The sequence below is a fragment of the Arabidopsis thaliana genome, chromosome 5, assembly GCF_000001735.4.
Source record: "Arabidopsis thaliana chromosome 5, partial sequence".
Classification (NCBI taxonomy): domain Eukaryota; kingdom Viridiplantae; phylum Streptophyta; class Magnoliopsida; order Brassicales; family Brassicaceae; genus Arabidopsis; species Arabidopsis thaliana.
This window is the reverse complement of record NC_003076.8, coordinates 3,971,560-3,991,022: the sequence shown is the minus strand read 5'-3', so window position 1 is coordinate 3,991,022 and position 19,463 is coordinate 3,971,560. Positions and strand designations below refer to the sequence as shown.

The following is a 19,463-nucleotide window of genomic DNA, read 5'->3' as shown; positions in this document are numbered from 1 at the left end:
GATCAGACGGGCTCGAAAGATCTCAAAGTAAAATTTATCAAAACAAAAAAAGACCTCAAAAGAAAAGCAATGATTCGACGGCCGCAAAGCGTGGGGAGGGGCCGACGAACATTTTACTGAAAGGGTTCTTTCACGTGCAATGCTCAAACTAATTATTCTCATTAAAGCTTTTTATATAAAACATAAAAGCTACTTTCTTACTTAATTGCAATTATACCACGTAAAAATATGCATACAAAACCAATTAAGCTACCCCCCCTAAAGACTTAATTTGAATGATTTTAGTAAAATTGGTTACTACTAAACCAAACAAACTTTTCACTAAATATTAACCCAGCTTACATATGCATATGCTTTGTCTGAAAATTAAATCCGGATATTATGGAAGCAATCTTTGGCGTTTGTGTAAATTTAGAAAGATTCACAAAGGCAAAAGTCCAAGATAGATATCAACGTGTGCCATATTAATAACGAAGTATGCTTCATGTATGTTGAATCTACTCAACATTTATTGTATCATCTATAAACCATATTTTGAATTTTGGACTTTTCGTTGGTCTTTTCCTTGGTCTCCAAAGCATTTCACATTTATGTGGACCATGAAAAGTTTGTTTTTCTTCTTATTATTTGTAATGTATGGCCAGTAAGCAATCCAACAGTGTCGGAAGGATGAATATGAAACTGCTATATCACCACATATGTGGTCTCTGTTCGGTCTTTTTAATCGGTTTTTGTCTGTTTTTCTGTAGTAAGATAGATGACAACTATTACAGAGCAAAATGTGTGTGATTAAGATACGATGACAATGTTAATCATGACCTCGAAATCTGAATTTATTACTTCACATATGTTGAGTTTATATAGGATGTTGACAAAAAAAAATGTGGATCAAAGGATCTTGGATATTTATGTAGGCCACTAGACTGGTAAGTACAAAACGCGTATCTACCGAACCATGTACCTAAAAGAATGAACCGGTGGAGCCGGTTCTGGAGAAAACAGAAGCCAAGCGCAAGTGGAGCCACGCGCACGAGCGGGGGTGGGTGTGAACTTCGTCATCTGATAAAGATCAATAGAAAATACATAAATTATTATAAACTTCAGCTAAAATCCAAGAAAAGGAGAAGAAGGTATCATGTGCCATTTCTTTGAGCTATTATTATAAAATAAAATAAAACTATAAAATAAAAAATAAAATTAAACCAACAAAAATTCACTTGCCTTATTCTATCTTTCTGCAGTTGTCCATGATGATAATTAGAGAGAGACAGGAACAAGACGAAACAATCTAGAACAAGAAACCAAAACATACACCACTTCTGTTTTTAAAAAGGTAAAAAAGATCAAGAAGAAACCAAAGAAAATCAGACAGCAACAAGAAAAGATCAGTTGTTAAGAGAAGGAAAGTAGGAAACGGGTCAGATTGTTAGATAGAGAGAGGAAGCGAAGAAAAAGAGTCGCAGTGTTCTTTTTCCACTGCGTGTGAGCAGAGATAGTGACAGAAGATTTCGAAAAAATCTATTTTGGATTTGTTTTTGTTTTTGGTTTTATAGCAATTAGGATCCATCTTCATCTTTCTCTATCAAAGCTCAGATTTGTGTAGATTTATGGGTTATGTACATTGGAGCTTTGTGCTGTGACTTTTATTTTTTTCTATTAAATTTTTTTATTTTATTTTATTTTTGGGATTAGGGTTTTGGTATAATCAGCTGTGGCTACAACGAGGAGGCATAATCTACCGACGTCGGATTCCGGTGCGTTCACCGACTGGGCGGCCACGACGACGACACCTTCCCGTGCCACCGAGGATCTCTCTCTTGGTTTCAATGCTGGTTCCTCCGTCATCCACGGTGGTTTAGGCTCAGCTTCCGTCGCCGCCGGCGTTCCATCATGGCCTCCGGGATCTTCTGTCCGTTACGGCCTACCTTCTTCGGCGGCGGCGACGGAGATGGGCATGGTTGGTCTAAGAGATGTATTCCTTGTTGCTCCGGCTTATCACCACCAGAACGCCGGAGTGATATCTGGATCCGATCATATGAACAGTAATGCAGCTGCGGCGGCGGCGCTCGGTGTCGGAGTGATTCCTCTACTCACGGCGGGTACACCGCAGCAAAACGTGGAAGACTCCGACATTAACTTCCTCGGAAACAACCGGAGATGGCAGAATAACAACAACAACCACGAAACGCAGTATCTTCACTTCAAGAGTACTAACCAGACAACGGTCGGAACGAGCTCGAACAACTCGGGGTCTGGCTCAGGCGCATCAGGAACCGCCACGTGTCAAGACTGTGGAAATCAGGCGAAGAAAGAGTGTAAGCAGAGGCGGTGTAGGACTTGCTGCAAGAGCCGTGGCTTTGATTGTTCTACTCACGTGAAGAGCACGTGGGTCTCTGCTGCTCGGCGGAGAGAGAGGCAGGTCATGCCTACCGGCGCTAATCCAACGGCTGGCTCGTCTCTTTCGACCTCCTCCGGGACGAAGAAGCCGAGGATCGTAGGGTCTCAACAACAACAACAACAACAAGCCACTTCTCATACTTCAACTTCTAACACACCACCTCAAAGTTTCGAGACCAGCTCCAGCCGACAAGGTAGTTTTACATTTTCATTAGTATACATAGCTACATGATTTTATGTATGTATATACATGCATATAACACTATTAGCCCTTCTTGAATATTATTGTTATGGTGATCAATCAAAGTTTGGTGTCTTTCTAACCAAAATAAAACTTAATATCGTTTGGATCGGTTTTATATGGTTTTAGTTAAAGAAATTTATCAATAATTTTCTGAACTTTTGAAGTTGTGATCAGTCTTTTGTTCCGCTTCAAAATGGTTGTTGTTGGCTATGGAAAAATGGGATTGTTTTAACCATATAGAATTATAGTCAGTTTAAGAGTCTCTTATTTCGGTTTGGTTCCGATTAGTTTATCCGTATTAAAAACATTGTATTTGATAATAATAAACACTCTTAATATCATGATATGGTGATAATGATTCATAATTATGTTTTATGTATGCAAGACGGAGGAGGGTCAAGGGAAGCATGGCCAGGGCAGGTTAGGGCAGCGGCGGTGTTCAAGTGTGTTAGAGTAACGGCAGTGGAGGACGGGGATGATGAGTACGCGTACCAAGCGGTGGTGAAAATCGGCGGCCATGTCTTTAAAGGATTCTTGTACGATCAAGGGCTTGAACCAAAAGAAGGTTTTCCTAGTATGTCGGATTTGCATTTAGGTGGTTCAGCCAATAACCATAACGGAGTTTCTGCCTCGGCGCCTATTCTCGACCCGCCTAATGTTGTTTATGGTGGTGGTGGAGGTTCAGGCGGTGGGTTTTACAGTTAAACCAAATTCAAGAAAGTTTACTGTTTTAAAGAAAAGATTTTCTCTAATGTTTTTATCCAGTGGGGTTAGATACAAACGAATATTTCACTGTTGTATGAATTGTCCATTTGGACAAACTACTTCTAATGCTGCAACAGACGACGTATCGACAGATTTTATTTTACTTAACTGGTAGTGTATAAACACCTAACGTTTTGCTTGAAATGGCGTTTTTTTTAAGTATAGATCTCATGTATTCCTAGGACTGAAACACCCGCACGAAAATATGCGGCAACTCATACATAAAACCATATTTGTTTGTTAAGACTTGTTCGATAATTTTGTTGTATTAATTAGTTTGTTATCTTAGCAATCTAAATTAATTCTAACATTATAACTAAAATTTCTTCAAATGAGTTGTGTAAGATATTAACTTTTATTCACAAACCATTGATCCTAGAATAATGTCCAAGTTAATTTAGCAAAAAAATAAAGTCCATTTTCTCATGCACTTATCATATTAGTAAATACGAAATGTTATAGTTGTAGTCGTGTAGATGTTGTTACATATAATTAGTAAATACGAAATGTTGTAGGCTTATAGCTAAATCAACGAAAATTATAGGTATATATATTTTATTTATTTGAAGTGTCACTAACATGATATACGTATACTAGACTACTAGTTATTATATTAAGGTATTTTCTTTAACTATGTCGGCCGATTTTGTGTTCATTTGTCAGCCCATATTATTGTATCAGTTACAGCTTTTGAATCAAAATTTGGATTTTTGATCATATATATTCCCTAAGCTATACCTTCATATGCATCAATTCATGAGTTATCCCCATTCTATTTTTAGGTTTCAAAAGCTGTTTTTGCTATAAACTGACTCACTGATGAGCCTATTTGTGCACTTTTTAGTGTTACTATTCTCACTGACTTAGATTAAATTACGCAGGAGACTCTGTAATCTTGTTGCTTCCACTTACCAAGGCACGTTGGTTTGCACTGTATACTCTATAGGTGTTCGATCGATCCCTATTTCTCCTTTTATGAGATTGAGACTTACAATTTATTTGGGCGTTTGCATAGTTCTATTTTGGGGAGTCAACGCTATCATATCACAATTAGACCTCATGCTAAATCCTTTTAACAAAAACAAGTAAACAACTATGCCTACATACAACAATTTAAGAAAATATATGAACCTGAATATGGATAATGTCCAACAAATGATTTTGCCACTAAATTGTTAGTATCAGAACATAGTTAGTCTTGTTTGGACACAACTTAGGTATTTTCATAAATAACACATATTAGGTGAACCCAAATATACTATTTGCGAAGTTCATTCAAATATGTTTCCAAATTTGAATGTGAATTAACTAAACTACTTGAACCGTACCCCCATATGTTTATTACTTGCATTATGTGTAGGAATAAAGCCAAAAATAAATAAACAAAATCAATATATTCCTTCAAACACTCCACCATTGTAAAGAATACTATTAAAAAATTCGAGAGTGTCGTAGGCTTTATAGGGTTTAGGCTTTTTTGAACTTTCAAACGTAATATTCGTCCCCCCCTCGCAAGAAAATGATATCTCTTGCGCAGATATCTTTATTTTATACTGTATGTCTTTTGGTTACATATGTATAATATTGATGAGCATGTTTGTCAACCAGTGGAAGATGAATCTTATAAAAACCGAACCAAAATTTTTTTGTACGTGTAGACATATGGTTTTCCGTTGGTGGCTATAATGGGGAACATCATCACGCATTGGCAATCCATACGAGTTTAAAGATATTGAGAATAAGTATATGAGAAAAATATATTGTTTTAAGAAGAAGATATGTAAACATTCAAGTTTATTACCATATACTTTGTACCAATTATTAGAACAATACTAATGAGATATCATCATATCTAAAAGACTCGTATAATTCGTTACTTATTATGATAAATACTATTAAAGTCGTTGCCATCCAGTAGAATCATTACACGGAAACATAGTATAATCATAACATAAAACATGTGATTAACATAGTATAATCATAGCACAAAACATTATTGATTAGTTATTAAACAATCAAATTGTTAGCGTTCACGACAATTATGTTGGATCTAGTGAGATTTTTCTTCATTGTTTTATATCTAGAAACAATCAAATTCTTACATCTTGAGTTTGTATTTTTCCAAATCTGAATCCCTCGCATTCAAATTGATTTTATTTTCGTTGAGGTAAAATATTATGTGAGAAAAAAGAGTGGGGAATATGTTGACGAAAAACCATTTAAATAAAATTATCTATATATATCACATCTAACATAAAGAGACATACAGCGTCAGTCTGCATCAGAACGAGTCTATGCCGAAAGGTTTAAGAAATGATGTTTTGCCAACTGTGAAAACGTTTTCAAATGACTTTTATATATAGTTTTAATATCCAAAACACTATGAAAAAAACTATTCCAAGAAAGTGAAAGGCATGTGCGAAAACAACGTGAACGTGAAGGCCAAAAAGAAAATGCAAGTTAAGGTGCATGGATTTGGTAAAGAGAGAGAGATTCATTCCCCCTTCGGACTAAACCAAAATTAGTAATTTACAACTTTTACTTTACCTATATTTGCTAGTATTAATTAATTTAACCGAAGCAATGGTGCAATGCATAGATGTTAAAAACAAAAGAAGGAATGGGGCACCGAAAGATTACCACTTTTATATGATTCCATGGTTCGTACAACTACTAGTCTGTCCAACAAACCAACAGTTCAACAAACTAGAGAATGATAAAATTAAATCTGTTTGGTTTTAACTAACAAAGTTCGTACATGGATGGATCAAGATTTGCAGTTTAGTGGTTTGTAGTATTAGTATTGTAGATGCCATTTCAAATTCGCATAATGCATATTGTTTGGCAAAATAATTTGTATGCAAACCAAAGGAAAATGATATACCGACTTTTACCATGTAGGTTTAAGGAGAATCTATGTATGATAATTTTACATTCATTTACATCACAATGTCTTTCTTAATAACTCAGGAAGTACCAATTTTCTTACATTACCGAGAATGCAAAAGGTAATTATCCATCTGAACCATTGAAAACAAACAGATTGGGAGTAACATTCCCAAGAACCACAATTATAACAAGAAAACTTACAAGCTTGTCTAGCTATTGCATATGCACCAAAGTTTTTCTATCGATTTCTAGAAGATAAGGATGGTCTAAGATGGTTTCTTTGATTACTTAGGATCTCATTTGTGTACGTTCGCAATCTTTGCCATTGGGTTGGCTCACCAAAAGCTTGAACCAGTGAAGACAATGTCTTGTTGAGATAATTTGGGTTTTGAGCTAGTTCACTTTGATAGTGATTCTATACATCACAGTGTCCTTGCTCAAGTTAGTGTATACAACGTCTTGTTTGGATAATTTGGGTTTTGAGCTTGTTCACTTAGATAGTGATTCTATCTATCTAATTTAATGCATGACTTAGCCAGTTCTCCACGGCTGGCTACCACCGTCATCCATCATTTATCTCAAACTAGTTAATTCAAAACAGAAATCAAATTCAAATGAAACCAAAACCCAAACTGGTCCAGCCCAAAACTAATTGAACAAGTTTGGGGTTATGGATATTGCAACCAAAGATTTTGAATTCATATGATTCCAGTTCTAACAACTAGACTAGGTATCAAATCAACAATCCCACAATACAAAAACTCATCTTTAATTCAGAGAGACAGAGAGAAAACATTTAGGATGCTGAGGATGAAGTTGTCTGAAAAGTCATGTCATACTGGTATTTTCAAGTTCCATTTGGGCAACAGTTGTGTTAATAGCATCTATAATCTCCATCTTCTCCGCACCAATAGCTTCATCCATTGGAGTTCTCTCGTACCTACAAAATTTCAAGCTTAAACTGGTTCAGCTTAGTTTCTTGGATAGATTTAGAGGAAAGATTCAAGAGACAAACCGATTCAAAAGACTTAGACTTGCTCCAGCCAAGATCAATCTCTTTACCACCTGTGAGTAGCTTTCCACTTAGTAAAACCGGCGAAACAAAACATGTTTAATCGCGGACATGAGTAACGGTTACCTCGACATGGCCATTCAAGCATGCCCAATGTAGAGGAGCATTGTTCTCATCGTTAAGAGCGTTGATATCCTGCTCAGGAAAACAAAGCCTCAATAATCTCTCTTTTATTCATGTTCAATCGTTTCCATCGATAGAACACCGAGAATTTAGCAAGGGGTTGTTGTTATCTTACCACTCCTTCACTGATAAGATACTCCACTATAGTCATATGTCCATTCGCTGCGGCCATATGCAGGGCTTTGATGACAAACAAAAGATAAAAGAAACAATGTTCCAAGAGTTAACAATACATTTCAAACTCCTTAATCTGAGTAACCGAACATACAAGGATAAGAGTAAGAACACCAACATATTCCTAACCCCAAAAACAGTAACAAATGATGAAATAAGCCAAGGGTACAATTTTTACGCATCAGTTACTCCAAAATTTCATAAATCTAGACGAGTAATTCACTCACTACACACTACAAGTATCTCAGCAAGAGTTTTAAGAATCTCAATTGACAGTGGCATTAAAGAAAAAGTGAAGCTATTAACTGGAAAAATTGAAACTTGAGAACAAACACAGAATGTAGAAGAAACCTGTTCGGCCTTGTGAATCACGAGAGTGAAGAGAGAGACCATCAGAGGCCAAGGTTCTGAGATCATCAATATCATTGTATCTAGCAGCCTGTCAATTCAAAGAAGTAAACTTTAGCTCACCCAATTAAAAGTGGTGGGCATGAATCGATTGGAAGAGAACAACATGGATTTAGTGATGAAGAGAAGGAGACAGACCTCCAGCAAGTCGTCGACTTTCTCTGCAACTCCGTTTGTCTCTGCTCCCATCCTCCACCGGCCAATACCAATTTCAGTCTGAGGGTTTCTGGTTTCACTTGGTTTTTGTCCGATTCCTTTTTTTTTTTGTGTTTGGTTTTGCTATAAATACAGTATTTATGTAATTAAAGTAAAATTATGGAGTACCAACTAAAAATGATAAAGTGATGTCATTTTTATGAAAACCAATTTTCATGAATTTTGAATGCATATAAAAATATGAAAAAAGGTCAAATATAATTCATATTTTAGTTATTGTACTCTTTATCTACTTCATATCTAAATAAAATAAATAAATAAAACATTAAAGTATACATTTTTTGAGCACCGCATAAATATTAATTTTATTTTGGGTCGCCGCTTGATTTTCTGGTGGGGAAGTCGTAATCGTTAAATTAGGGTCTTCCCTTCTTCTTCTTCTACATCTCCTCAGCCGTTTCCTACGGAGGATTCCGATCGATCCCTTTTCTCTTTTTTTTTTTTTCTTCTGGTCACCGAATCATTGTCATACCCCACTTTGAGCTCACAACTCTTCTTCCTCAGATTGCTTGATTAGGGTTTTCTTCTGCTTGCCGAATTGATTTCCAAGGAACAACTTTTTATTTATTTTCATCACCTAATCTTTCGTTTTCAGATTCCGAGTATCCAAATAATATTTTTATATTTTCTCTTTCGCCGCCATGAGTTCCTCGATCCAGATCGTTGTTGAGGAGAAGCAAGTGGATGTTTTGCCTCTTCAAGATCAGGTTTTGTTTTTGTATTGTCCCTTATGAATCATTGAAATTAATCTGCGATATCTAAAATGGAAGATGAAGTTTCTGTTTTGATTTGTGGTTGATTCCCTCCATCTTTAGCTCTTGAATTCTGAATTGATCTATGAAATGTTCTGAGAAATTAGGGAATTTGTGAATGTTGCTTCTGATATCTCGTTGTGTGTGTAATGTTGTACTTGGGATGGCTTCAATTCGGGATCTTTGCTTGGATTTACGTCTTTTGTAGTTTGGTTGTTACCTGTGGAGTGTCTGATGTTGAAACTCTGTCTTATGTACACGAATTTGTTTCTGTCTTTAGGATGAAAAGAAGACTCCACAAGTGTTCAATGAGCTGAGTTTCGGGAACCATGGGGGCTGTTGTGCAATTTGCTTGGATACTATACCTCTTCAAGAAACAGCTATGGTTAAAGGCTGTGAGCATGCTTACTGGTACGTGTGGTCGATTTTTGTTTTTTTCAGAGTATTTTGTTTTGTTGCTAGTGGAGTGTATATCCTTTTTTATATGAGGAATGATACTGGTTTGGTTATAAGTGATCTGTTTATCAATATTTAGTCTGATACTGTGGAAGTTACCATTTGTGGTTTAAGGCATTTGTTTTGTTAGATCAGTTTTAGCTCTCATCTCAGGTTTCTGAACGATCGACTTTGGCCTTGCTTTAAACCTGTTATAACGTTTTTCTGTTTCTTTCGTTTGAACAGAATAAGTATGTTTGATTAGAAATGAAATAGGATATATACTGACTTTTGTCTTTTCATTTTTAAGAGGAATGATTCATTTCTATCTATATATAGTGTGACGTGCATACTCCGTTGGGCAAGTTACAAGGAGAAACCTACCTGCCCACAATGTAAGCTTCCATTTGATTTTCTCAATGTCCACCGCGCTCTCGATGGAAGGTAAAATTTCCATCCTTGTTTACATTTGGCTCCATTTTAAACTCCATTTACTTGACTGGCGGTGTGCCTTTATTGCTTTAGTTTACTCTTGGCTTTTACATCATTTTCTGTACTTCTTCCTTTGTAACTAATTTTGTCTGTTATATATCATTGCAGCGTTGAAGATTTCATGTTCGAGGAGAGTGTATGCCTCCTCCTGAGGGCATCATGGTTCCAGCCACTGGAAGCAGTGGAGCGGGTTTCAGACAATGACAATTTCAACTATGATTTCGACATTCCACCTGAGTATGAGGAGGAGGATGAGGACGACGATGACCTTGACGAGTTTTATATGCAAGGTTCAAGTCTTCGATTAGGAAACCGGAGGTGGGGTGACAATGGATTTGTGAGGGCAGGCCGCCAAGAAGCAAGGCCAGTCCAACATAAGAACCGAGGTGGCCAGGCTTCTGGCTCTGAACCCGCCTCTTCATCCTCATGTGAGCCAAAGGAGAAGACTAGCAGTGCCATAACAGGAAGGCGTGCAAAGAGGGCAATGAAGCGTGAAGCTGCAAACAAAGCTGCGGAAGCAGTAGCAGCTGCAAAGCATGAGGCCCTTTTGGTTAGGTTGGGAAGGAAGTGACTGTGGTTGTATCTCTGTAATTACATCAACCCACCCCAACCCCAAATGACCAAATCCTTTGACTTCGATACTTGAGAATCTGTACATCAGTAGAATTTAATAATGGTAGAACTTGTTGAACCTTTGTCGTTAAGATGCTTTGTGCTAGATTTGATTTATTTATCTGCAACTTTCTTGATCACTTGCTTGATGAGTGAGAGATACTCTCGCTTATGATGTGGGAATTGATCATATGGAATGAAGATTAAGTGGTTATGGTAATGATGATGATGAGTGGGTTTTAGTGGGGTCTGCAATTGACTGTGGCCAAATTTTGGGTGGTGTAAACTGCAACGCCAAGCAAAATCAAAGCTATTAAAACATACCTTTTTAATTTATTCATCAGAAAACTAGACATCTCAATCCCTTACCTACCCCATTAAGACCATGGAATCATTAGTCTAAGTCAAATATGTTGACCAATATAAACGTTCATCTTCGTTAGTGTCTGAATTGGGTTGATGTTGTTTGATGAAAATGCTCCATTGGAATTGTGTGGTTAGATATTTTCATCATCTCAGTCTTTATAATCATCATCTTTGTCATCATAATGTTCTTTTTATCTTCATGATATTTATCTATTTTTGTTCCATTGATTCTTATTCTCAACCACTCTATTCCTCTTCCATTCAATGCTCCTGAATTGCCTCAAAGCAAAAGCTACTCTTGCTTCATTAACACTTCTCTTTCTCTCATGACTTCCCTTTGAGGTTATGTTACTGTGTTCAGCTTCAGACTCATTTTAAACGTTAAACCATCTACAGCTTTATCTTGGTTCTCTCTTTCTTTGATAATTTCTCTGTTTTTTCTTCTATGGAATCTCTGAAACAAGCTTCTTCTGCTTCTGGGTTCTGCTACCACCAAGGCTTCTCAGGTGTTCTCCAAGTGTATGTTCACAACGCAAGAAACATCAACAACATCTGCATCTACGATAACCAAGACGTCTACGCCAAATTCTCTCTCACATACAATCCTGACGATACCATCTCCACCAGAATCATCCATAGAGCTGGCAAAAACCCTGAATTCAACCAGAAGCTTATGATCGATGTAACTCAGATCGATGCTCATGCTGCAGTTCTCAAATGTGAGATCTGGATGATGAGCAGAGCCAGACATTACATGGAAGATCAGCTTCTTGGTTTCGCTCTTGTCCCAATCTCAGACATCATAGGTCAAGACAGTGTAACTCAAGACTACAGTCTCTCCTCCACTGATCTCTTCCATTCCCCTGCTGGTACCGTGAAGCTCACGCTTTCCATTGTTAACCCTTCTTCTACTTCTTCATCTAATCCCAAGATTAACACCACTTCGATTTCTTCCGAGGTCGTGTTGCTTGACCCTCAAGTCTCTGAAACAGTAGATTACACGAGGATTGAGTTCCCTGACATCAATGTTGCTAACGAGAACAAACAGATGGTTACAGAGTACTTCAATGAATCCGGAACCGGTTCATTTCTCTGTCTCGGCTCAACACATGGACCAGAAACGGACATAACAATGGTGTGCTTGGAAGAAAAAGAGCTTTATGGGAATGGAAGCTTCATGGCTTCTTCTTCAACAACAACAAGCTTAAGCGACGAAAAGAACACAGCAGATTCAAACGAGAAAGAGAATCGAGAGATAACAGAAGTATCAAGAAGAAGAAGCAAAGAAGGTGAAGAAGAAGAGGAAGAGAATAAGATGAATGAAGAAACAACAATGCAGAAACAGATAGCAGAGATGTATATGAGAAGTATGCAACAGTTCACTGAGTCTTTGGCAAAGATGAAACTTCCCATGGATCTTCATAATAAACCACACGAGGAAGATCACAGTAACAATAACAACAACACTGCAACACAGATTCAGAATCAGAATAATAATGCTAATAATAATGGTATGGAGAAGAAAAAAGAAGGGTCTCGTGTGTTTTACGGTAGCAGGGCATTCTTTTAATGGAATCAACAACAACAACATTGCAAATAAGTTGTTTAACATTTTAGCTTCTTCTATGTTTGATTCCCATAATCTTCCCTCAACCAATTTTTATAATTTATTAACCGGAAAAAGTCTTATTTTTGTGGATGTATGTAATTTCAAGCATAGGTTTATGTCAAATCTAATAAAAAGTGCATTTATGTAAAAGAAAAAAACAATTAAGAGCCTAAAATAATCAAATATCTAAATAATGTGTCGATGTTAACAGATCAGTCTGCAAAACCCAAGATTTGAAGTTACTACTGGGCCCATTAAAAGCCCAATAAGGAATTCAATTCATTAATTTGTTAAGACTCCAGAATGGCAGAATCTCTTGACCGACGTTAAGGGCACTAACGACTCCGTCTCCGGTCATAAACCCGGCGAGTGGTGAACTGAGAAAATTGATAGCCGACTACAATGGATTCGCAACCTCCGGTTAACGAGTCAACCCCGTCGACGGCGCTGTCAAACTTCGGAGAGCTAGTTCCATTTTATTCGAGTTACCTTTGGAATCGCCTTGCTTCCTTGTTGCCTACTTCCAAACCCATTTTTCTCGGGAAAATCTCCAATCTCTATCGCCAAACAGTTTCGAGAAAACGAAGTATTTCATTTCCTCTTCCTCTACCCTCCGATTTCCCAAGTTCTTCTACGTAAGATTCTAAATTCATGTCTTTTGGTAGCTTCTGGTTCTTTTCATTGACTGCTTTTTGATGATCGTTGCTTGGAACTGATTACTGGAGTTTCGTGTTTGTTTGATTTTATACTCTGTTGAAAAAATATATTCGGAATATGACGATAGGAAGACTGTTTTGACTTTTTGAGCTGATACATTTTGATATCTTCAGAATTACAAGCAATGTCTCTGCGGATACAGCTAGGATTCATGGTGTGTTGGAGGAAATTATGGCTGACGTTCTCTCGAATTTGCATGATATTCAGAAAAGTTTAGATTTTTGGCGATCTAGAGCTGAGGTGAGTGAACTAGAACATTCCATGAGATTTTGTAGTGAAAGTCTTCCTTCTAAATTGTTCTCTTAGCGCTTATTTGGATTGTATTTAATACAGGGTTCCAATGCTCGAAAAGCGTACTTCATGATTTTTGAGAGAGGACCAACAGCTTTTGTGAACGAGAGTACGAAGTTCGTGAGCAAAAGTCTCAGTGAGGATTCTGCGATGCAGCATCTTTGTCAGTCATCTTCGTCTCACATGACAGAGAGGATGCGGGTCTTGGTGGAGTTAAGATCTGCACTCGCGTCCTTTATTGCCCAGGTTCTCATGAAAATTTAATTCCTTTTTAACATTATAAAGTTCTCTGCATGAGTAGCCTTGTTTTGCATACTAATGTCACTTCTTTCAATGGGCTTTCTAGCTTTATGTTGAGTTGGATAAACGTGGAGAGGATCTTGTGAAGATTCCAGAAAAGGCACTGCCATCATTGTTGGCTGTTATCAATGGATTGTTTTCGAACCTGGAGGGATCTTTCAGCCATTTGCATGCTGTGCGTGAGGTAAACATACTGTTTTTTACTTTTTGTTGTCACTACCTTCATTTGTCTGACCATTTATACAATGATGGTCCCGAGTCTTACTTTTTTGTCTTGACTTACATCCCTTTGCAGTGTGATTCTTCTGTTGATGGAAGTTACCCAATGCCTCTTGTATTTGATCGACTGCCTGAAGTTAATGAAGAAGGATCCCAGTGGACTGATTGTGAACTTACAGATGCAATCAACCTGGTTCATAAAAATTTGGAAAAACTTAACTCATATTTATCAGTTATGGTAGGTGTGACTGTAGTTTATGTAGCATTGGTCATAATTTGTTTTAGCAGATATGATCATGTAAAGATAAAGATCTATCACCTGAAATCAACTGAGTTTTTCTACTTGCATTTCTTTTTATATAGGTAGGGAAACATCGGAAGCCAAGGAGGATGACCCTGTACTGGGTCCGGTATACATGTGGTGCAGTTGGGCTCTCTGTTTTCTCTATATGGCTACTACGTCATAGTAGTTTGATGGGAAGTTCGGATATAGAGAATTGGGTTCATGATGCAAAAGAAGCAACGATGAGCTTCTTTAGTGATCATGTTGAGCAACCGGTTTGTTCTTAACCTTACTAATATTTTAAGTGACTTTTTTTCCTGTTCCAACAAAATGACTTGTTGCATAAAACTCTATTAAAGGATACAAATAAAGTAGAAAGTGATAGCTACAGCGACTCTCAAAGTTTGGTCTGAGCCAAAATAAAAGTGTGACGAGTTAAAATGATCGAGTTATTAGTTTGTTACATGACATTTTGAGAGGATGGAGTTTCTGAATTAGTTTCATGATCCTTGCAGCTGCTTTCCATTCGCGATGAGCTTTTTGATACTTTTCGGAAAAGGCACAAGGGTGTTATGGAAACTGAAGAAGTGCAGCTGACGCAAGATTCACTCCACAGGTTGATATTCATTTCCTTCTTGATTCTTTTTATCCTAGCTCGGATTTTTTGTTATTGTATATGTGCGTTCGTCGTCTCCATTTCATTATGCCTTAGCAATTCACTTGTTCTATTCATATGGAGCTATTAATCTCATTCTTTGGATCTCTGGGTTTTCGCATACCCTAAACAAAAAACCTCTATAACTATTTATTTAGTACGTCTTACAAATTCTGTATTATGCAGAATGCTTCGGAATTTCTGCGAGCAGGCTACACGTGAAAAGGTCCCGGATAATGCATCTGATCAGGAGATGCTCGAGGTTGTTATGAATAGGTACAACTCTGAACATTACTCTTTCTTAGGCAGTTAAGGGCACATGATGTTGCATTAATGTAAACAATCAAATAATTGTTAGTAGTTCCAATCTTGGGTAATGAAAGACGTTTCCTCATGACTATGTTGGTCATTAGCCTTGTTTCCAACCACGTTAGACTTGGTAGAATGATTTCCTCTGAAACTTCCTGGTATGTATTTGAATTTTACCTTCTTATTGCAGGTATGAAAAAGAACTTGTGCACCCTATTCACAACCTCCTTAGTGGAGAGCTTGCCCGTGGTTTGCTTATTCAGGTAATCTAAGTTCTTGGCATGAAGCTATAGTTTATGGTTTGTGAAACTCTAATTACATCAGAATTTTTCTATCTTCCAGGTCCAAAAGCTTAAACTGGATATAGAAACGTAAGTTCATTAATTCAGTAGCTCTCAGTTAACTAGAGTAGATCTCTTACTCATTTTGTATAAAACTGAATAATCTTCTTCTGCAGAGCGATGCTTGAACTGGATCAGATACTCCGTGCAAATGAAATAAACTTTGCCATTCTGGCTGCATTACCTGCATTCTTTCTCAGCATTGTTATGCTTACAGTGCTTCGGACCTGGCTTAAAAAGGTAAGGAGTGATAATAAAAGGAAAACCAAATGTGACAGAAATAGATATATTTGATCCATTTTTTATAGTTTAAGACTAACTGTGTACAGTTAATGCAGCTCTGTTATCTTTATTCAGTTTCATTTCATTGGTATGAATCAGGATAGCAAAGCTCAAGGACGAGGAAGAATTGCTCGTATTCACAGGAGACTACTTGTCGTTGAAATTGAAAAGAGAATTATGCAGTATCAGAGCTACATTGAACAAGGACGTGTATGATATCCACTATTCTCCTTTTCCCCCTTTATCTTAAATCATTATTATTTTGCAAATGGGTTCTGTAAGAATCCTGTGAAAACGTTTCTGGTCGTTTCTTGATGCTGTTAACAGGATAAGGACGCAGAAACTGTATTTGGTTTGCTAATATACAGCCTTGAACGTTTGTACCGAGTTGTTGAGAAACCTGCAAGAGCAACCGACGAGTGGGATTTGTAAGTTTTTACTCTGATCCCATCAATTAGCTGAAAACAATTAATTAAACTGAGGCTGCGCCATCAGCTTTCAGTTTACCACAAGTCCTTTATTTGTTAAAGTGGTTATATGTGTGCTTGAACTGACTGATGTGTTTTTTTAATAACAGAGTGAAACAAGATCTGATCGAGTTAGGAAGGCCACAGCAGCAAACATCATACAAGCTAACAGTGACACAACGACTAGTAACGGTTTATGACTGCTTGCTTCCCACTCTGAAGCGACAATAACTCATCTCGGTTTCTTAATCTACTTTATGAAATCCCAATTGTATTCAATCATTCCTCCAAAAATGCTTGCTTGAGGGCCACTTTTGGTACTAAGCCAAAACCTTTTTTTCCTTGAAATGGTATAACAAGGCTACACATAGAAGATAGTTTTGAAATTCATGATCTATGTTGCAATTTAAGATATCAAAACCTATTTTGTGGTCTTTTTTTTTGTTAAAAGGCATTCAATTAAAAGAGGTAATAATACAAGCTAAGCTATGACATTTACGTCATACAGTTTGAGTAGAGAGAGAGTTAAGCAGTAGCTTAATCTATACTTTTAGAAGCTAACAGAGAGAGTAGTGAAAGATAAAAAGAGAAAGTGTAGATTGTCAAGAAGATTCTCAATTTTGTGGTCTTGTATGCTTTGGCTTCAATATTCTCTAACCAATTTCGGTCTCATCCCATATCATATACGGAGTCGAGATGAGATATTTTATGTCGAGTCTATAACAAATAAAATCAACTTGTGCCAAGATAAAACTCTACAAATGCTAACTTTTGGCTTTGGCAGGCAGGGTGTTGGTAGAATCAGAGAGTTGTGAGTTTGGGTTTCTAAACAAGGCAATCTAACCGGATATAGACCAAATGTCTTGTATTTTGTCTGTGATGGGTTGGACTTAAACTCAATTTATTAAAATGTGGTTTATTTATATATAGATATGCCTTTTCGTTATGTTTGGTTGATCATTCTATAAATGGTGGGTACACTCTCGCCGGATACGCCGGACACTCAATTTATATCCTTGTGTTACAAGCTTCAGATTGTCGAAGTCGTTCGTTCTCCGCTTTTCTCGACCTCACGTCCCGGTGGTTCTCGCGGTAGGGCTATGCGTTCCCGGTTGAGGTACGTTGCCTTCTTATCTCTCACCGAAACCTTAAGTAGTCATTAGCGTCGCCAGTTCCTCTTCTTTTTCCTGTCGATCTCTTTCTCCGCGTTATTATAGCTGCCTTGTTGGTGGAGATTGCATAAGCCAATAATTTTAGGTCAAATGAAATTCGGAGAATCTGATTTTGATGTTTCATATGATTTGATATTCATGGTGTTTTTTCAGAATTTATCTACGAATCTGACTTTAATGTTTATTATATATATATATATATATATTCCTGTAAAAAAAAATGTCCACTCCTTGCAGAATGATTTGCAGTTGGAGAAAGACAATTCAAATGAAGCTCCGGCTGAACCACCTCGAGAGATGAGAATTCATATGGATAAAATAGCACGTGTGGTTGCCCGGAAAGGGTTGAGGATAGAGAGAAAGATCATGAACGTTAGTTAGATTCCCTCTAAATTCGACTTTCTGAAGAAGTCAGATCCTTATCACGCATATTACAAGCACAAGGTTAGTGAATACCTTGCTAAGAATCAAGATGAAGGAGCTCAGGAACCTGAAGCTCCAGCTACCCTTAAAGGTGATGCACAACACTATCGCCGGCCTTTTCTTTTAAGCGATCCGGCTCCCAAGTTCCCAGATTATGTTCTCCCTGAAGGATATACTATAGAGGATGTTGATACTATTTTTCTCACAGCGCAGATTGTGGGTCGGTACGGGGAGGAATTTTGGTTGGATTTGATCAAGGAAGTGGATAACAAACCTCAGTTTGAGTTTTTGAAGCCAGCTGACAGCAAGTTCGATTATTTCAATCGGCTTTCTGTTGTGGCTTCGGAAGGACTAAAGCGATCCGAAAAGCTGACTAGTTCTCGTATGGCGATTGTTAGTAAGGCTTTTTTCTACCATCTTCGTCGTCAAAATGAAAAGCGGGAGTTGACCCACAAGGAGGGAGCGGCAAAGGCTTGTACTCTGTTTGGTGCTTTGTATGCTTTTGTGGGTCCTGATGGCTGCTTTGCTGACATCAAGGACGAAGATTTGCCACTACTTCAACACCCTTCAGCGATCAAGAACATACTAACAAAGCTGCAGCCTCGTATGCCTCCGCTTGGGGGGGAATCTGAGGAACCAGAGTTTGACGAGTCTGTCCTTGTTCCAGAAGACCAGTTTCTTGCTCAACATCCGGTTATTTTTTCCCCTCTGACTTGACTCTGTACTCTGTATCTAATTAGGAGTAACATACATTTGCAGGGTTCCTCAACGATCATGGTTTCTGTTCCAGACCCCGATGATTGGAAAGTCGTTAAGATCACAGTGCAGTCGCTATCGGAAAACGTGGCAAGTTTGAAGGAGAAAATATCTGGCGAGATCCAATTTCCTACAAACAAACAGAAGTTACGTGGAAAAGCCGGATTCTTAAAGGACAACACGTCGCTTGCACATTACAACGTGGGAGCAGGTGAAATCTTAACACTGTCTTGGTGGTGAGAACGCAGGGAAAAGCTTTTCAATCAGAGTTACATTGAACAAGGACGTGTTATTAGATATTCTAAATACTCTTACTCTCGCTTAAGATTTACGTGTTTGAGGGATACTCTAGAGTTTTTGGTACCAAACCTTATTTGTTTCCTTGAGATGGTAAAACAAAGTTTTACTTCAAAGATAGTTTTGAAATTCATGAAATTTGCTGCGATTTAACCAATTTCTGTCTCGTCCCATGTGTGGTGAGTCGAGATGAGATATTTTTATGTCTAAGGCTAAAACAAATAAAATAACCTTGTGCCAATATAAACCCTGTCGAAATTTCGTTTGTTTTTGTTTTGTTTTGTTTTCGTGAAACTGAATAGTCAAGTTTCCATTTTCATACTCAAATGAATAAATAATGGAGATGTAGGGAAACTGTATATACATGGTTAAAGTATGAAGTGATATCAAATGCTTT

At 37.5% G+C, this 19,463-nt stretch overlaps 6 protein-coding genes across 14 annotated transcripts; 5 read left to right on the top strand and 1 right to left on the bottom strand.

Moving 5' to 3' along the window:
- Positions 1–1,146: 1,146 nt before the first annotated feature.
- LRP1 (Lateral root primordium (LRP) protein-like protein) lies at positions 1,147–3,648 on the top strand. 4 transcript variants are annotated; one of them, NM_001203366.1, is made up of 3 exons: positions 1,190–1,636; positions 1,710–2,591; positions 3,027–3,648. In NM_001203366.1, the coding sequence occupies exons 1-3, from the start codon at positions 1,615–1,617 to the stop codon at positions 3,344–3,346; spliced, it is 1,224 nt and encodes a 407-aa protein (NP_001190295.1). In that variant the 5' UTR covers positions 1,190–1,614; the 3' UTR covers positions 3,347–3,648. The 4 variants fall into 4 exon arrangements, with proteins under 4 accessions (NP_568266.1, NP_001190295.1, NP_974771.1 ...); NM_203042.1 differs by having other exon boundaries at positions 1,269–1,333; positions 1,693–2,591; NM_121271.4 differs by having other exon boundaries at positions 1,147–2,591.
- Positions 3,649–6,910: 3,262 nt separating this feature from the next.
- AT5G12320 (ankyrin repeat family protein) lies at positions 6,911–8,446 on the bottom strand. The gene is made up of 6 exons (NM_121270.5): positions 8,211–8,446; positions 8,016–8,103; positions 7,606–7,670; positions 7,434–7,502; positions 7,311–7,360; positions 6,911–7,235 (listed from the first exon to the last, which is right to left on the bottom strand). Exons 1-6 carry the CDS (start codon positions 8,259–8,261, stop codon positions 7,124–7,126), a joined length of 435 nt encoding a protein of 144 aa, NP_568265.2. The 5' UTR covers positions 8,262–8,446; the 3' UTR covers positions 6,911–7,123.
- Positions 8,447–8,494: 48 nt separating this feature from the next.
- AT5G12310 (RING/U-box superfamily protein) lies at positions 8,495–10,844 on the top strand. Its single transcript, NM_121269.3, has 4 exons — positions 8,495–8,995; positions 9,321–9,451; positions 9,815–9,919; positions 10,076–10,844. Exons 1-4 carry the CDS (start codon positions 8,930–8,932, stop codon positions 10,536–10,538), a joined length of 765 nt encoding a protein of 254 aa, NP_568264.1. The 5' UTR covers positions 8,495–8,929; the 3' UTR covers positions 10,539–10,844.
- Positions 10,845–11,001: 157 nt separating this feature from the next.
- On the top strand, positions 11,002–12,742 carry AT5G12300 (Calcium-dependent lipid-binding (CaLB domain) family protein). The gene has a single exon (NM_121268.3). It carries the CDS (start codon positions 11,391–11,393, stop codon positions 12,513–12,515), a length of 1,125 nt encoding a protein of 374 aa, NP_568263.1. The 5' UTR covers positions 11,002–11,390; the 3' UTR covers positions 12,516–12,742.
- Positions 12,743–12,801: 59 nt separating this feature from the next.
- Positions 12,802–16,904, top strand: DGS1 (dgd1 suppressor 1). Of its 4 annotated transcripts, none has more exons than NM_121267.5 (14): positions 12,802–13,189; positions 13,385–13,511; positions 13,605–13,808; positions 13,909–14,046; positions 14,158–14,319; positions 14,445–14,639; positions 14,880–14,980; positions 15,206–15,295; positions 15,519–15,591; positions 15,671–15,699; positions 15,786–15,909; positions 16,051–16,161; positions 16,279–16,379; positions 16,529–16,904. In NM_121267.5, exons 1-14 carry the CDS (start codon positions 12,957–12,959, stop codon positions 16,647–16,649), a joined length of 1,809 nt encoding a protein of 602 aa, NP_568262.2. In that variant the 5' UTR covers positions 12,802–12,956; the 3' UTR covers positions 16,650–16,904. The 4 variants fall into 4 exon arrangements, with proteins under 4 accessions (NP_568262.2, NP_001330600.1, NP_001330601.1 ...); NM_001343234.1 differs by having other exon boundaries at positions 14,158–14,323; positions 14,449–14,639; NM_001343232.1 differs by having other exon boundaries at positions 16,051–16,379.
- Positions 16,905–17,222: 318 nt separating this feature from the next.
- AT5G12280 (SWAP (Suppressor-of-White-APricot)/surp RNA-binding domain-containing protein) lies at positions 17,223–19,308 on the top strand (the record flags this gene model as incomplete). Of its 3 annotated transcripts, NM_121266.1 has the most annotated exons (5): positions 17,387–17,535; positions 17,653–17,731; positions 17,840–17,962; positions 18,035–18,706; positions 18,773–19,009. In NM_121266.1, the coding sequence occupies 5 exons, from the start codon at positions 17,387–17,389 to the stop codon at positions 19,007–19,009; spliced, it is 1,260 nt and encodes a 419-aa protein (NP_568261.1). The 3 variants fall into 3 exon arrangements, with proteins under 3 accessions (NP_001154710.1, NP_001331985.1, NP_568261.1); NM_001343231.1 differs by lacking the exon at positions 17,653–17,731 and having other exon boundaries at positions 17,379–17,535; positions 17,828–18,104; positions 18,227–18,663; positions 18,773–19,223; NM_001161238.2 differs by lacking the exon at positions 17,653–17,731 and having other exon boundaries at positions 17,223–17,535; positions 17,828–18,104; positions 18,227–19,308.
- Positions 19,309–19,463: the final 155 nt, after the last annotated feature.

What these genes read in the sequence shown, in the direction of transcription:
- LRP1 (NM_001203366.1), top strand. Translation starts at nt 1,615, where the DNA reads ATGTACATTGGAGCTTTGTGCT. An exon ending in GTACATTGGAGCTTTGTGCT is followed by an intron (nt 1,637 to 1,709) that starts GTGACTTTTATT and finishes TGGTATAATCAG; the next exon opens with CTGTGGCTACAACGAGGAGG. An exon ending in GACCAGCTCCAGCCGACAAG is followed by an intron (nt 2,592 to 3,026) that starts GTAGTTTTACAT and finishes TATGTATGCAAG; the next exon opens with ACGGAGGAGGGTCAAGGGAA.
- AT5G12320 (NM_121270.5), bottom strand. Translation starts at nt 8,261, where the DNA reads ATGGGAGCAGAGACAAACGGAGTTGCAGAGAAAGTCGACGACTTGCTG. An exon ending in AAGTCGACGACTTGCTGGAG is followed by an intron (nt 8,104 to 8,210) that starts GTCTGTCTCCTT and finishes TTGAATTGACAG; the next exon opens with GCTGCTAGATACAATGATAT. An exon ending in AGTCTAAGTCTTTTGAATCG is followed by an intron (nt 7,236 to 7,310) that starts GTTTGTCTCTTG and finishes GAAATTTTGTAG; the next exon opens with GTACGAGAGAACTCCAATGG.
- AT5G12310 (NM_121269.3), top strand. Translation starts at nt 8,930, where the DNA reads ATGAGTTCCTCGATCCAGATCGTTGTTGAGGAGAAGCAAGTGGATGTT. An exon ending in GGCTGTGAGCATGCTTACTG is followed by an intron (nt 9,452 to 9,814) that starts GTACGTGTGGTC and finishes ATCTATATATAG; the next exon opens with TGTGACGTGCATACTCCGTT. An exon ending in CACCGCGCTCTCGATGGAAG is followed by an intron (nt 9,920 to 10,075) that starts GTAAAATTTCCA and finishes ATATCATTGCAG; the next exon opens with CGTTGAAGATTTCATGTTCG.
- AT5G12300 (NM_121268.3), top strand. Translation starts at nt 11,391, where the DNA reads ATGGAATCTCTGAAACAAGCTTCTTCTGCTTCTGGGTTCTGCTACCAC.
- DGS1 (NM_121267.5), top strand. Translation starts at nt 12,957, where the DNA reads ATGGATTCGCAACCTCCGGTTAACGAGTCAACCCCGTCGACGGCGCTG. An exon ending in TTTGGCGATCTAGAGCTGAG is followed by an intron (nt 13,512 to 13,604) that starts GTGAGTGAACTA and finishes TATTTAATACAG; the next exon opens with GGTTCCAATGCTCGAAAAGC. An exon ending in CTTAAACTGGATATAGAAAC is followed by an intron (nt 15,700 to 15,785) that starts GTAAGTTCATTA and finishes CTTCTTCTGCAG; the next exon opens with AGCGATGCTTGAACTGGATC.